Here is a 13,650-nt window from a genome sequence, read left to right as displayed (position 1 = left end):
TGGAAATATGAGAGAAAGGGAGGGAGAGAGAGAAAATGGGAAAGGGAGACAAAAATATAGATAAACAGATTAATAGATAGATACAAAGAGAGAGAGCAAGAAATAAGGAGAAAAAGAAAACGAAACAGAAAGTGTGAGAGAGAGAGAGAGACAGAGAGAGAGAGAAAGAGAGAGAGAGAGAGAGGAAGGAGAGAGAGAATGGGAGAGAGAGAGATAGAGAGAGAGGAAAAAATATAAATAAATAGACAGGTAGATATACAGAAATTGAGTGAGTGAGTGAGTGAATGAGTGAGTGAGTGAGTGAGAGAGAGAGAGAGAGAGAAAGAAAGAGAGAGAGAGAGAGAGAAAAAATGAATAAATAAATATAAATATAAAAACAGATAATTTGATATATATATATATATATATATATAGAAAGTGAGAGAGAGAGAGAAAATTAAGTAAATATAAATAGATGGATAGATAGATAGACAGAAAGTTATATAGATAGATTGAAAGAGATAGGGATAAAGAGGGAAAGAAAGAAAAGAAAGAGAGAGAGAGAAAGAGAGAGAGAGAGAGAGAGAGAGTGAGTGAGTGAGTGAGTGAGTGAGTGAGTGAGAGAGAGAGAGAGTGAGTGAGTGAGAGAGAAAGAAAGAGGGTGGGTATCAGTGTACTTGCCTCTCCGTACTTATAACCTGACGGCACGCTGTCAACATTGGGAAATGCGTCTGACAGACCAACCCAGCTCAGACAATCAGGCCAGAATGAGCGTTAATTTATCTGTTTGAACGAATATATGATATTGATATTTGTCCTAATCGAATATATAAACATAATAAAAAAGAGATTTGATTTCCTAGATTATCGCTGTTCTTGTAAACCGTCACTTAAGTTTGCCAGAAAGAAGAAATAACTGAAAAGGGCGTCCTTTTGTTCTCATTTAGTTCATAAATTTCTCTCTCTCTTATAACGAGAATATATTAAGAGCAGCGTGAAATTAAGTATCTTTTCCAACCCTTCTCCGGAAAATTTTGGTTAATTAGAACTTGTAATTGGATTATATCGTGTTTCCCTCCCAAAGGGTCCAACCAGCAGTGTTAATATAACGACACAGGTACTCCACTTCCTCAAAAACTTTTCTGAGACAGACAGAAAAAATAATGAAAATAGAATTTTATTTTAATATTTTTTAACACTAATTCAAGGTGAGGGATGACGCTTGATTCGGCAAACAGTATGGCCATTATTAAAATGTCCAATTTTTTTTTAAGTAAGTTTAGTTAGAGCAAATATAACTTTTTAATAGGACGGATTAGCCTTTATGATGGTGACTTATCAATTTATTTCTAGGCTTTGTACTTCTATTATTTAAAATGAATAATTATTTTATCTAAAACAATTAAAAAAGAAGGTGAAGTTAATTATTGTTATATTCTAAGTGGAACAATCTATCGAATTTTCACAATTCACTGCTGACTTGATCATCCATTCTTTGGATATAGCTTTGATAGTAGTCTCTAACGTCTATTTTGCAAACAGGCTCACTTTAAAGAATCACGGATTTCCATATTTTTCTTTTCCAATTGGAGTGTTTTGCCTTCGCTTTAGGGTAAAATGAATATATGTTACGCCGGAAAAAACAAAGTATAACCTGAATATAGGTTTCATAACGTACTATTACATTTCAATTACCAACGAAGCATCTCACAATAATCGAAGTACAAGAAAAATAGATATTTTGTACGAAAATCGTGTTATTTTATTTGTCTATGTTTTGATTAATTCAGCATCTATATTCCTTCATCACTACTTTACAATTAATCTAATGGGGTATTCATTATTCGACCATCTGCTCTCTCACATTTCACATCCACGCTATTAAATACATTTACTGTTGCTCAAGTACTATTCTTATATTGGGTGGCATTCCTGCACGGTCTCTATATAGAGCAGTGTCGTTCATTCTGTTCCTATTATCTTCGCTACTTTTGCCCATATTCATGGATGATTCACAAGAACCGTCCATCCTTATCTCACTTTATAGTTATCGAAGTGATGTCTATCGTTCTCAATGCTAAGTCAGGGTCATAAATAGGGAGTTAAGGATGTTCTTCATCTATCATAAAACAAACATGGCAAATTCTAAACTACAAGTACACCATCTCTACGAATAAAGTGTCTTCTTTTAGATAGATTTGTATTTCAGAAATTCTCTACATTGCATCAGGATTGTAAGCATGGAGAGACATACGTTGTGCATTCTATTCCAAGGATGTTTGCCACTTTTGCCAATATTCCAACTATTTTGGCGGATTCTGTACAGAGAAACCGTCTATCTTTATCTAACAATCTCATTGAAGTTTGTCTATTGTTGCAAGTACGACGTTAGGGTTATAAACAGGGAGTAGCGTAAGGTTTCTCTTCTTCAATCTTGAAACGTACATGAAAATCCTAGACTAAAAATACACGATTTCTGCAGCAAAAGTGTCGTCTTTCAGATAGATTAATATTTCAAAAGTTCACTAAATTGCATCAGGGTATACGCAGGGAGAGGCATACGTTGCGGATTCTATTCCAATGATGTTTACCACTCTCGCCAATATTTCAACCATTATGGGTGTCAGTACAAATAAAACATCTATTCCTATCTAACAATTTCGTCGTTTTATATTCACCAGATATTTCTTTTTAGAATCGTACTTTCTATGCGAAAAAAATTCTTGTGCAAATTTATTTTTTGTTTAGTTATGCAATCCGACAAGAATATACAATTCAAAAATTATAAATTTTATTTTTGTTTCTTGGTAAAAAGTTTTGTAAACCAATTAGAGTAAATTCTATGTCGTTAGAGAAAACAAATCTGTTCCCAGAACGTAAAATTTTTGATATAGGAATAAGAGGTCAAATAAATTTGGAACATTTTGTTTCGCCACGTGACAGGTAAGTAAACTGTCTGCAGAGGGTATTTAGCCAGATTAGCATATCAGAAGATCAAATTTTATCGATATTTCCATACGATAGGCTTTTTAACCTGATCTACTCGGAAATATGCTGGATTGACAATTAGATCCCTTTAAAGAGCCATTCAAATAGAAACAAAGCCCAATTTGAAAGGGTCTGCAATTTTTCTATAAAGATTGTTTCAAAATAAGTTTTTTGGTCCAATCGAACATTAATTTATTCAAATGTAAAAAACGAAGAGGTGGTTCAAAAAAAGCACAATCCTATTTAGAAGGAGGAGGAATCTTTCAACTGTGAATAAGGCTAATGACCTTTTTTAAATTGTGTTCTTCCTTTTTACGACTGTATTTACAGCAGTGCCGTTCTGTTTAAAAGGATCTCCTTACAAATGTAATAATCCCAGGGCTGGAATTTAATCGATAAAAGCAATTTTAGACTGCAGTCTCTGAAGCGTTTCTCTTTGAGTGGGTCCAAGGTGATCATTGTAACGGTCTGCTGGATACACTCCTTTTAGTCCAATTTACCATTTCCTTTGGTAATGAGCTATAGCCGAACTGAGCCCGCCTACTCCTTTCCGACTCGATCAAGATATATTTTTCATATTATTTCAAATCAAACCAATTGGATGATGAGTTTAAAAATTTCTCAACAAAAAATGAGCCCCCTGTGAAAGTCAATAAGTTAACGGGTAAATAATTACTCGCGAGCCTTGTTTTCTGCCCGTCCGAGGGCCCAGGAAACGGTCGGACAACGGATGCTTTAAAACAGGAAACTCGTTTTTTAATTCATTCATCACGTGGCCTCTTTGTTCGTTCGACAATGTAAACTATCTTGATTCAGAGCCGGCTTTTTACAGATACAGTTACAGAATATCTGTGGGGGATATCGACAAAATTGTCCTTTCCCTATACACGTTTGAGGCTTTTCAAAGTATCAATAAAAGTCTCTTCTGCCTATCCTCGCTATGGCAATATGTTGACCGAATAGGATTCAAACCCTCGTTCAAAAAATCACAAAATACGCTGAAAGGCAAGAAAGAACGAAGAATGGTCATTGCTGATGCGATGTCCGTGCTGACAGCTAATCCTAACTCCTTTCTGGGCACGTTAACAATCCGAGAAACCGGCCGTTGGTGTAATCGACCGTGAAGAGGCTGGGTCTGCGAGGAATACTTTATTATCACAGATTCCCCCTCGACGAGTCGGACGAAGTCAATAATCGGTACAAGTTCCTGAAAAAGTCCGGCCACGTGCATATCACGTAATTTGTGCTGAAATGTTACCTACTCTCACTTAGTTCGAAAAATATTATTTATGCAATGTCTATTTTAAATAGGCAACCAATATTAGCGATAGTAGGCTACATTAATAAAAAAGATAAAACAAGCTTTCTCAAAACAATAGTACACATTTTTAAATGAGAGAATGCTCTGTAAGTTCTTTTTCCTAGGAAGTTGCAAGTCAGCTTTATTCTCGTGTTACGTGACTTTTTTTGTTTGTGGCCCCGAGTGAAAAGGACGAAGTTCACGATACCTCTTACGCAATTTTTCCCCTTTCACCGATCCCGATATTGAGTAGTTAATTTTTTTTTAAATATGACCCCCCCCCGATGATGTTATACTCACCTGTTTGGCATTTTGCGCGCGTGGGCAAAAAGAGTGTGCTGCGTGGTCGGCCGAGTCGTGATGGCGAACAATAACCATTGTCAGGATTTTCCCACACTTGGCTACATGACGCGTTCTCAGTAGTTTTGACGATTTAAATGCGCTTGTGGCCCTACAGACGGATGTGTTTGTGTGTGTAAAAAGTGTAAAGCAAAAAGAACGAATAGAATAATAGCTAGGCATATAGAGACGCAGAATAAAATAATGAAGATGAGAGGGACAGAGAGTGTAATACAGAGATCGATTGAAAGAGAGAAATAGATAGGTCGATATATAGGATAAATAGATAGATGATAGAGATAAAGAGGAAGAAAGACAGACGGGCAGACATTTTGAGTGAGACAAACAGATACAAGGGAGGGAGGAAGAGAGGTGATTGATTGATTGAGTAACGATTTGTTTAATAAAATACACACAAAAGTTAGGTCTCTAGGACCTTTCTTACAGCTGATGTGTAATTACAATAGTAATATTTGTTTACAATCGCGAAAGACATAAAATAGAAATAACAAATTATATGGAGAGAGAGAGAGAGAGAGAGAGAGAGAGAGAGAGAGAGAGAAAGAGAGAGAGAGAGAAATATGAGGGGACAACTAAAGAGACGGACAGCCAAACAGATAGAGAAGGTAGAGAGAGAGAGCGAGAGTGAGAGAGGGAGAGAGAGAGAGAGACAGAAGAGAGAGAGAGAGAGAGAGAGAGAGAGAGAGAGAGAGAAGGATGGAGAGAGTATGAAAGAAGGAAATAGATAGACAAATAGAGGATGACAACGGATAAAATGAGTTGTAGAGACAAATAGAAAACGACAAAGAAAGATAGAGATTAATAGTTACATGAAGAATGAAGATAATTTGGGCTAACAAGCTATTAGGATAGGAATTTTATTTAAAAACACTACCATATTTTGATTAGAGGTCAGCAAAGAATGTGAGGGAGGGAGGGAGGGAGGGAGGGAGNAGAGAGAGAGAGAGAGAGAGAGAGAGAGAGAGAGAGTGAGAGAGAGAGAGAGTGAGAGAGAGAGAAAGAGAGAGAGAGGGAGAGATAAGCACTTCATTGTGCCAACCTATGTATTTATTGTAATGGTAAACCTATGGAAAATTTAAAATTTTATTTTAACCATGAAGTTTTAATGGGCTCACTTGATAGTCTGATTAGCTGGAAGAAATATCAATGTCAAAAGTTCAGGTTTAGTCAAAGTGTTATAATTGATTAAAACGTTTTTTAATTTGTTATAATTCTGCTACACACTGATCATCTCTGATAGAAGGCTCATTTAGGCACCGTTGTGTGACTAATGGAACGCGGGGGACGCAGGGGCAACACGCGGATTCAAGAGTCGATCTTATTTTCCAAATTCAAACGAGGCCAGCCTTCCAGGTTGGATGGTGAGCTTCAATCGCGACTAACCTATTCCTCCGGGAAAGAAACACGTTTGAAATCTCCTTGGCTGCAAAAGGTTTAGGCCTTTCAGCGTTAAATATAATCATTACCACTTGCTGGTTGAAGACTGCTAATTATTTGCTGTGTTTGCAAAGGACGCACATCAAGCGTTCCTAACGAACCAATTTGCATTTAGGATCTGATTAGATAATGGGGCTAAATCAGTTACTTAAAAACCAATTGAGCCAAACAATCATTATTGTATTAAATGGAATTTGCAAATTTGAAACATTAACTTTAACATGTTAACATATAAACCAAGTAAGGTCGGAAAATCTGATTTTAAAATTCGGAAATTTGTACACCTTTGTAATGGATAAATCACCTTGGCTTACAAACACGTGTACGACATATATTGGACAAAAACAAGCAAAGATAGACAGACGAACAGAACGAAAAAATTTGAAAAGGATGATAGAAAATAGAGTCTGAAAAGACACAAGAAAAGGAAGCGTGAAAAAGATAAAGAGGGTCAGATATAGAATCCTTAGATAGATAAATGAATAGATGTATAGATAGAGAGGGAGGGAGAGTGAGAGTGAGAGTGTGAGAGAGATATATCTTGATTAGGAGAAAATCACATATATATTAGAAGATCAATAGACAAAAAAAGAATATAAGAACTGAGACTACTAGGAAGAGAAGGAAAAGTGACAAGGAGACAAATAGAGAATGAGAACAAAAAAGGAATGTGATAATGACATGAATCAGCAAACAGGCAAAGAATAAATGCAAGAGAAAGGTATATTATTTTCGATGTGTGTGTGTGTGTGTGTGTGTGCGCGCGTGTGCGTGCGTGCGTGCGTGCGTGCGTGCGTGCGTGCGCGCGTGTGCGTGTGCGTGTGTGTGTGTGTGTGTGTGTGTGTGTGTGTGTGTGTGAGGGGGGGGAGAAGATGGCTGATAAAAGAGATGATAAGATAGATATGAATGTATGTAGGTGAGATTAGAAATAAACCAAGTATGAAGGAAAAAGACAGAAAAGACAGACAAAGAGTGAAAAGGAAAGAAAAAGAGAGAGAGAGAGAGAAAGCGAGAGGGTAAGAAGGAGGGGGAGGAATGTAGAGAGCGAAAGGAGAAAGGTTATAAAAAGATACATATCTAAGTAGATAGCAGTAGAAATAAAGGAAGTATGAAAAAAAATGTACACAGAAAAAGGGAGAAAACGAGAAGGAGGGAGTGAGAAAACTAGAGAGTGAGAGAAGGAGTGAGATATATGATTAAATATTTAGTTAGATAAGGTTAGAAATAAAGAAAGTAAAATAACAAGGTATGACGAGGAGAGACGTAGAAAAAGAGTGAAACCGAGAAAGAAAGAGAGGGAGAAGGAGATCGTGAGACAACGAGAGGGCGCGAGAAGGAGGTAGATAAGGGAGATATATAAATTAATAGATATTTAGTTAGATAGGGTAGGAAATAAAGATAGTAAAATAAGTAAGGTGTGACGAGGAGAGACGTAGAAAAAGAATGAAAGCGAAAAAGAAAGAGAGGGAGAGGTTATTTGGAGGTTGTGAGATGTGGTATGGTGTGACCATTAGGAAATCATTTTCTTTATCGTGCCAACGTTTCGATTTTTATTGAGATCATCTTCAGGGCTCAAAGTGTTTGTTTTCCGTGTAGATATGTCATTGTTGTCTGTCGTGTTGAGAGTGCCCTCAATGGCTCTACACGGAAAACAAACACTTTGAGCCCTGAAGATGATCTCAATAAAGATCGAAATATTGGCACGATAAAAAAAAAGTTTTTCTAAAACCTTCGTCACATCAGACCGCATTTCACGACCTCTAAATAATCATCAAGTAACGGTCACTAAACACCACACATTATTTACTGGATTAAATATTTTGTGAGCATTGTCTTTTCTGGAATGAAACAAGCTAATCAATTGGAAAGTTTTCCCAGTCTGAACTCATTTTAAAAAAGAGGAACATATTCCCATTGTGTCGTGAGAAATAAAGCAAATATTCCCGATGTACGAACCAACGGGCTTAATCTCGTCCGTTTAACGGCCCCCGTGAGTGCAAATCCGTGTACGGCCCCGTTTGGAAATTCGGCCCGCAATGAATCGAAGAAGGTTTTACAACATCGGCCCGGTTGAAAGTAATGAGGAAATTGGCCGTTCCGCCGGTCCCGGACGTGGTTTTCGATAATTAAACAACCTTTCAAGTGCCTGTCAAAGGGGAAAATACGGTTTACGAAAAAAAAAAAACCAACGCGCCGTTGTTAACACTTTTATCCAAAATGGTTCTCAACCAAACACAGTGAATATATTCAAATTACAACAAAGACTTAATTTACCTGTGTGAATATTAAGTCACAATTTTAAACAACGCGAAATAATTTAAAAAATAGTTGATCAGAGTTGGCTGGGATTAGAAAAATGTGGATTAGAAAGAGGGAAGAGCTGATCGATTGGTGGATAATCAACGTGGATAAATTATTCAGGGGGAAGCTCGTTGGCTTTCTGTCACTCCGGAACAACGAAAACGGACAAATTATCTATTCGCGTGGAAATGGCTTTCCATCGGTCGTGACCCATCGAAATCCACGGAGGGATTAATAATAGAACTTTTCAAACCGTGGTTAAATAGAACAGATGCCGAACGTTTCTAAACATTGGATAAAACAACGGTAACGAATCATGGACAACGGATATTTATATTGACATTTCATGTAAACATATTTGATTTTGTTGTCTACGAGGTGATGAAGGTGAAATTTAACTCCGTTACCGATCATTTTGGTCTGCCTTTCCTCACTGAGTTAGGCTGTCAGGCGCATTTTCAACAGCATTTCGTCATCTTCAGTGTGTGTGTATGATTCTATAAAGGCAAACTGTAAATCTTAGAGAGAGATAAAAGATTTTCTGAGAATAGAACTCAAAGAAACAAAAAAATAAACAAAGGTAGTTGTGTTGGCAGACAAAGAATTAGAGAGAGAGAGAGAGAGAGAGAGAGAGAGAGAGAGAGAGAGAGAGAGAGAGAGAGAGAGAGAGAGAGAGAGAGCGAGAGAGAGAGAGAGAGAGAGGGAGAGAGAGAAATAGTGATATAGAAAAATCAGGAAGATGAGACAGATAAATAGGTAAATAAAGCAAGAGTGGGAAAAGAGAGAGAGAGAGAGAGAGAGAGAGAAAGAGAAGTAGAAAGAGTGGGAGTAGAAGAGGGTACATAATTTTCTAAGAAAGCAAGCAAACAAACATCGGTAGATAGACTCGCAGGCAAAGAACGTGAAAAAATAGATAGATAGATAAGTAGATAGAGATAGCGCGAGAGAGTGAAAGGGAAAGAGAGCGAGTGAGTGACTAGGAGATAGTAAAAATATTTTTAGAAAATAAACAAGCAAACATTGGTAGATGGATTCACATGCAAAGAATGAGAGAAAAAGAAAGAGATAGGTAAGTAGAAAGACAGATAGATAAATAGATAGATAGATAAAGGTAAATAGAGAGAGAGGGTGAGTGTGCGCGTGGTAGTAAGAAATATTCAGATAAAATGAACAAACAAAGTAGGTAGAACATGCTAGAAGATAGAGAATAAATACTTAATAAAACGTGTGGTGTTTTGTGACCGTTAGCTAATGATTAGTTGGAGATAGTGAGGTGCGGTCTGGTGTGACGTAGGTTTTAGAAAAACATTTTCGTTATCATGCCAACGTTTCGATCTTTATTGAGATATTCTTCAGAGCTCAAAGTGTTTGTTTTCCGTGTAGATGGATCGTGGGCACTCTAAACACGACACACAAGAATGACATATCTACACGGAAAACAAACACTTTGAGCCCTGAAGATGATCTCAATAAAGATCGAAACGTTGGCAAAGAAAATGTTTTTCTAAAACCTATGTCACACCAGACCGCACCTCACTATCTCCAAATAACTTAATAAAACGAAGAGTAGCTTCAATATAGAAACATACATACAAGAACATATTTAGAAAAAAAAATGAAAATTACGAATCATTTGCAAGTTCGACGCATTAAGAAAGAAAGGGGTTTTAAAAACGAAAACTCATCCTCGCCGGACGAAATTAATAATTGGATGTCATAGTTGACATCTAGGACTTCGCCCCTTCGGCCTGGGGTCGCGCCAACCCCCTGGCCGCCCCCTCGAATCGGTTTTCCATTAGCATTCACGACCGGAATCCCGATACGAGACCCTGTCACTGATGGAATGCTTTTCGGAAAAATCCAAATGCAAATCGAAACGAGGCCGAACATAACAGGCGTAAATTATAGAGGAACAATGACCCGGTGGTCTTTGAGCTCCTCGTCATATACTTGTTGACACTTTAATAACAAGGCTTTTACTTATGATTAACCTAATTATTAAACTATAACAAAACCTTTCATAGAGCAAGCATTTATCTCTTTTCGGAAAAAAAAAATCTTTGGGCGCAAATCGTGTAAGAATTTTTAATATTCAGCACAACTTATTCCTCTTTTGATCCATCTAGCAAAACCGTGTACCCTGTCCGCTTAAACGATCTAATATCAATGATATCCGATTCCACTCGGCTTTTTCACTTATTTTTTGCTTGCAGAACAACCTCGGAGCGTGAGACATTCTTTTATTTATACATGACGTAAAAATAGATAAAATATGCAACAGATTTTATTCTTTTGTTCAAAATTGTTTCATACCCTTGCACTTTTAGGCATGGACTTATGAAAATACTAATGGGATTCGTGTATAGTTGCTACATGTTTAAATCATTCAAATCTGCATGTATGTTCATTTACATGCGATTGAATATGTATTATTTCCGTTTTGATTATTAATCGTTCAGTATTTGAATTTGTAATTCAATCTTCCCGCTAATTCTTAATGATGGGTGTCACATGATGGCTATGAATTTTTATTGGAGTTCAAATATTATAAATAGGAGAGATACTAGGTTTTTTGGAGACAAAAACACATCTTGGAATAACAGTAATAATATAATAAGAAATAGTCTATGTGTCAGAAATTAATAAAGTTTAAACTGAAAATATTGTTGGTTGATTCAATAGCTGTGGGGATGGCAAATAAAAAGTGCCGAAAACTGGCAAAGCAGCCGTTTTTATTGTGAAACACAACTTGCCCTGAAAATTGCTCACTCTGGAAGATAAAAGAAACTTTAAATCAGAAGGGAATTTTTTGGGAGAAGGAACCATCTTCGTTTAAATATAATAATAAATATTCTTGTAACTTTAAGAAGATGAGTAGTATCAGATGGTTTTACGAAAATATACTTCGTTGTGGAAAATAAAAGAAATATTAAAGAAACGTTGAGAAGAAGGCAGCGAGAAGATAATTTTTCAGAAGAAGAACATCATCTTCTTTTTTTTCTTTGTTTAACAAGAGTTTGCAACAGCAGAGGGGTGCCGGTGATTTTGAAAAAAAAGCCCATTGGTAAGTATGTCGGGTTCGAATGAAGGGCCGCCGGATTCGAACCCGGGACTTTTACCTTACAGTGATGAGCGCCGTGTCAACGCCTAAACCGTTGCGGCCAACGACGCCCCCCAAATCGTGGTTTGATTAGAAGACTAAGATTCTTATAACATTAAGATAGCTGGGATATTTGGTTTTACAGAAACCTTATCTTGCTCAAAAACTTGCTGATATTAACGGAAAATAAAAGTAGAAATATAAACTAAACTTATCTTGGTTTGAATAGAATAACAAATATTTTTATAAGTTAAAGCCCCCTAGGGTGTATAAAACATTTACAAAACGCATATTGCGTTGAAATATTTTCGTTTTTATAGAAGATAAAAGTATAAAAGAAACAGTAAAAGAAGTCAGCCAGAAAAGAATTTTCTTGGAAAAGAACACCATCTTAGTTTGTTTAGAATATCAAATATTCTTGTTATTTTAAGAAAATGGATGGTATGCAATAGGTTAAAGAAACATAGATCGAAGTATCTTCTTTCTTGTAGAAAATGAACAATAAAAATATAAAAGAGACTTGAAAAGAAGTTAGCCAGAAAGAAATTTTCTTGGAGAAACACCATCTTGGGTTTTTTGGAATATGAAATATTTTTGCTATTTTAAGAAGATGGGTGGTATATAAAAGCTCTAAAGACCATACATCTTGCCTTGTAACATGTTCTTTTTTATAGAAGATAAAAGATAAAAATATAAAAGAAACTTTAAAAGAAGTCAGCCAGAAAAAAAATTTCTTGGAGAAGAACACTATCTTGGTTTGATTAAATATCAAGTATTTTTGTTTGTATAAGAAGATGGGTGGTATAAAATAGTTCTAAAGACACATACATCTTGCCTTTTACATGTTCTTTTTTGTAGAAGATAAAAGATAAAATATAAAAGAAACATAGAAGCTTGTCATCAGTTTTCTTCCAAATCGAAGCATCCCCTTCTGCTGCTAGGTTCCGAATTATAATACTGTTTTATTTTTTATTTTTGTTAGATATCATTTTTTTAAATAAATTTAAGATTGGCGGTATTAGATAATTTAAAAAGTTTAGGGATAGTTTTAGTCATATTTTTTTGATTATTCCACATTTTTCTTCCTTTGCCCGTTGTGAATGTGTCAACTATAACTCGTTAGAACAATTTCAAAAAAGTTTACTTTTTTTGGAAAATAAATAAGGGTTTTCAAAAGTAAATATACACTGAGGGTGAAACTTTTTCGTCGTCATCGCACGTCTCATCATTACAAGATGTGGCAGAAGTTGTAATTCGACGGTTGTATTCCAGAAAGTGTCTTTTTTCGGTCATACTTTGTAATCTCATTAGAACAAAAAAGATTATTGTCAAGTTTCAAACGAATGTACACCGGCTCGACTGGAAGTTACTGAGAGGAAACTTTGCAAGCCTCCCATCCGCGACAAGGGATTATCCGACCTAATTTAAACATAAGAAGAAAACGTGTTTTTTAACAGGGCGTTCTTTTTGGTATTCGCCTTTTACAGAACGGACGCACACATGCGGCGCCGGGCAGTTCAGGTGTCCTGAAGGGAAATGCATACCGTCGAGTCAGGTCTGCAACTACCAGAAGAACTGCGAGAAAGGAGAGGACGAGTTCCAGTCATGCCGTGAGTACAACCGTAAAATAAAACAATAAACTTACCTAATCTATATCGATCGCCAGCGCCTCCCGATTGCGAGTTCGGTCAGCAGACCTGCGGCCAATACGTCTGGAATAAGACATACTGCATACCGCCTCACTACAGGTGCGACATGACAGTCGACTGTGTAGACGGCACCGACGAGGCCGATTGTACAAGTAAGTATTTATTAAAATTTCATTTCACGAAAACCTGAAAAGGGCTATTTCTTTTTTACGTTATAGGCTTTTGCCGAGGCAGTTTATGTGAGAATATTCCATGTGTTTGCGTTTGCGGCTTGTTACGTTTTATGTTTGAAGTGTGTTTACTACCTTATGTGTTACTTTTGTTGTATATTTTCCCTTTGTGAGACCATTTTCCCCTCCTAAATGTTATACATGGAAAATCAATATGTACTCGTGTGTACTAGGCATTTATGTCAACAACTGAACCGTGTATGCTTGCTATAAAAAAAGTAACAAATACGAAATAATCTGATGTGATTTTTTGTCCAATCTACTAACTAAACTAATTCTTTCTTTACTTTAGTATAATTTATAAAA

General features: G+C 36.4%; 1 protein-coding gene across 1 annotated transcript in view; it reads left to right on the top strand.

Moving 5' to 3' along the window:
* The window catches only part of LOC106665919 (low-density lipoprotein receptor-related protein 2), a 154,521-nt gene that overhangs the window by 114,956 nt on the left and 25,915 nt on the right, over positions 1-13,650 (top strand). The window contains exons 2-3 of the mRNA XM_014392729.2: positions 12,953-13,075; positions 13,132-13,266. Of these exons, the coding sequence (XP_014248215.1) occupies positions 12,953-13,075; positions 13,132-13,266 (258 nt within the window). The remainder of the gene's footprint in view (positions 1-12,952; positions 13,076-13,131; positions 13,267-13,650) is intronic.

This window comes from Cimex lectularius, unplaced genomic scaffold, assembly GCF_000648675.2.
Source record: "Cimex lectularius strain Harlan isolate CLEC.00 unplaced genomic scaffold, Clec_2.1 scaffold300, whole genome shotgun sequence".
Lineage (NCBI taxonomy): Eukaryota > Metazoa > Arthropoda > Insecta > Hemiptera > Cimicidae > Cimex > Cimex lectularius.
This window is presented reverse-complemented; position numbering and strand designations above follow the sequence as displayed.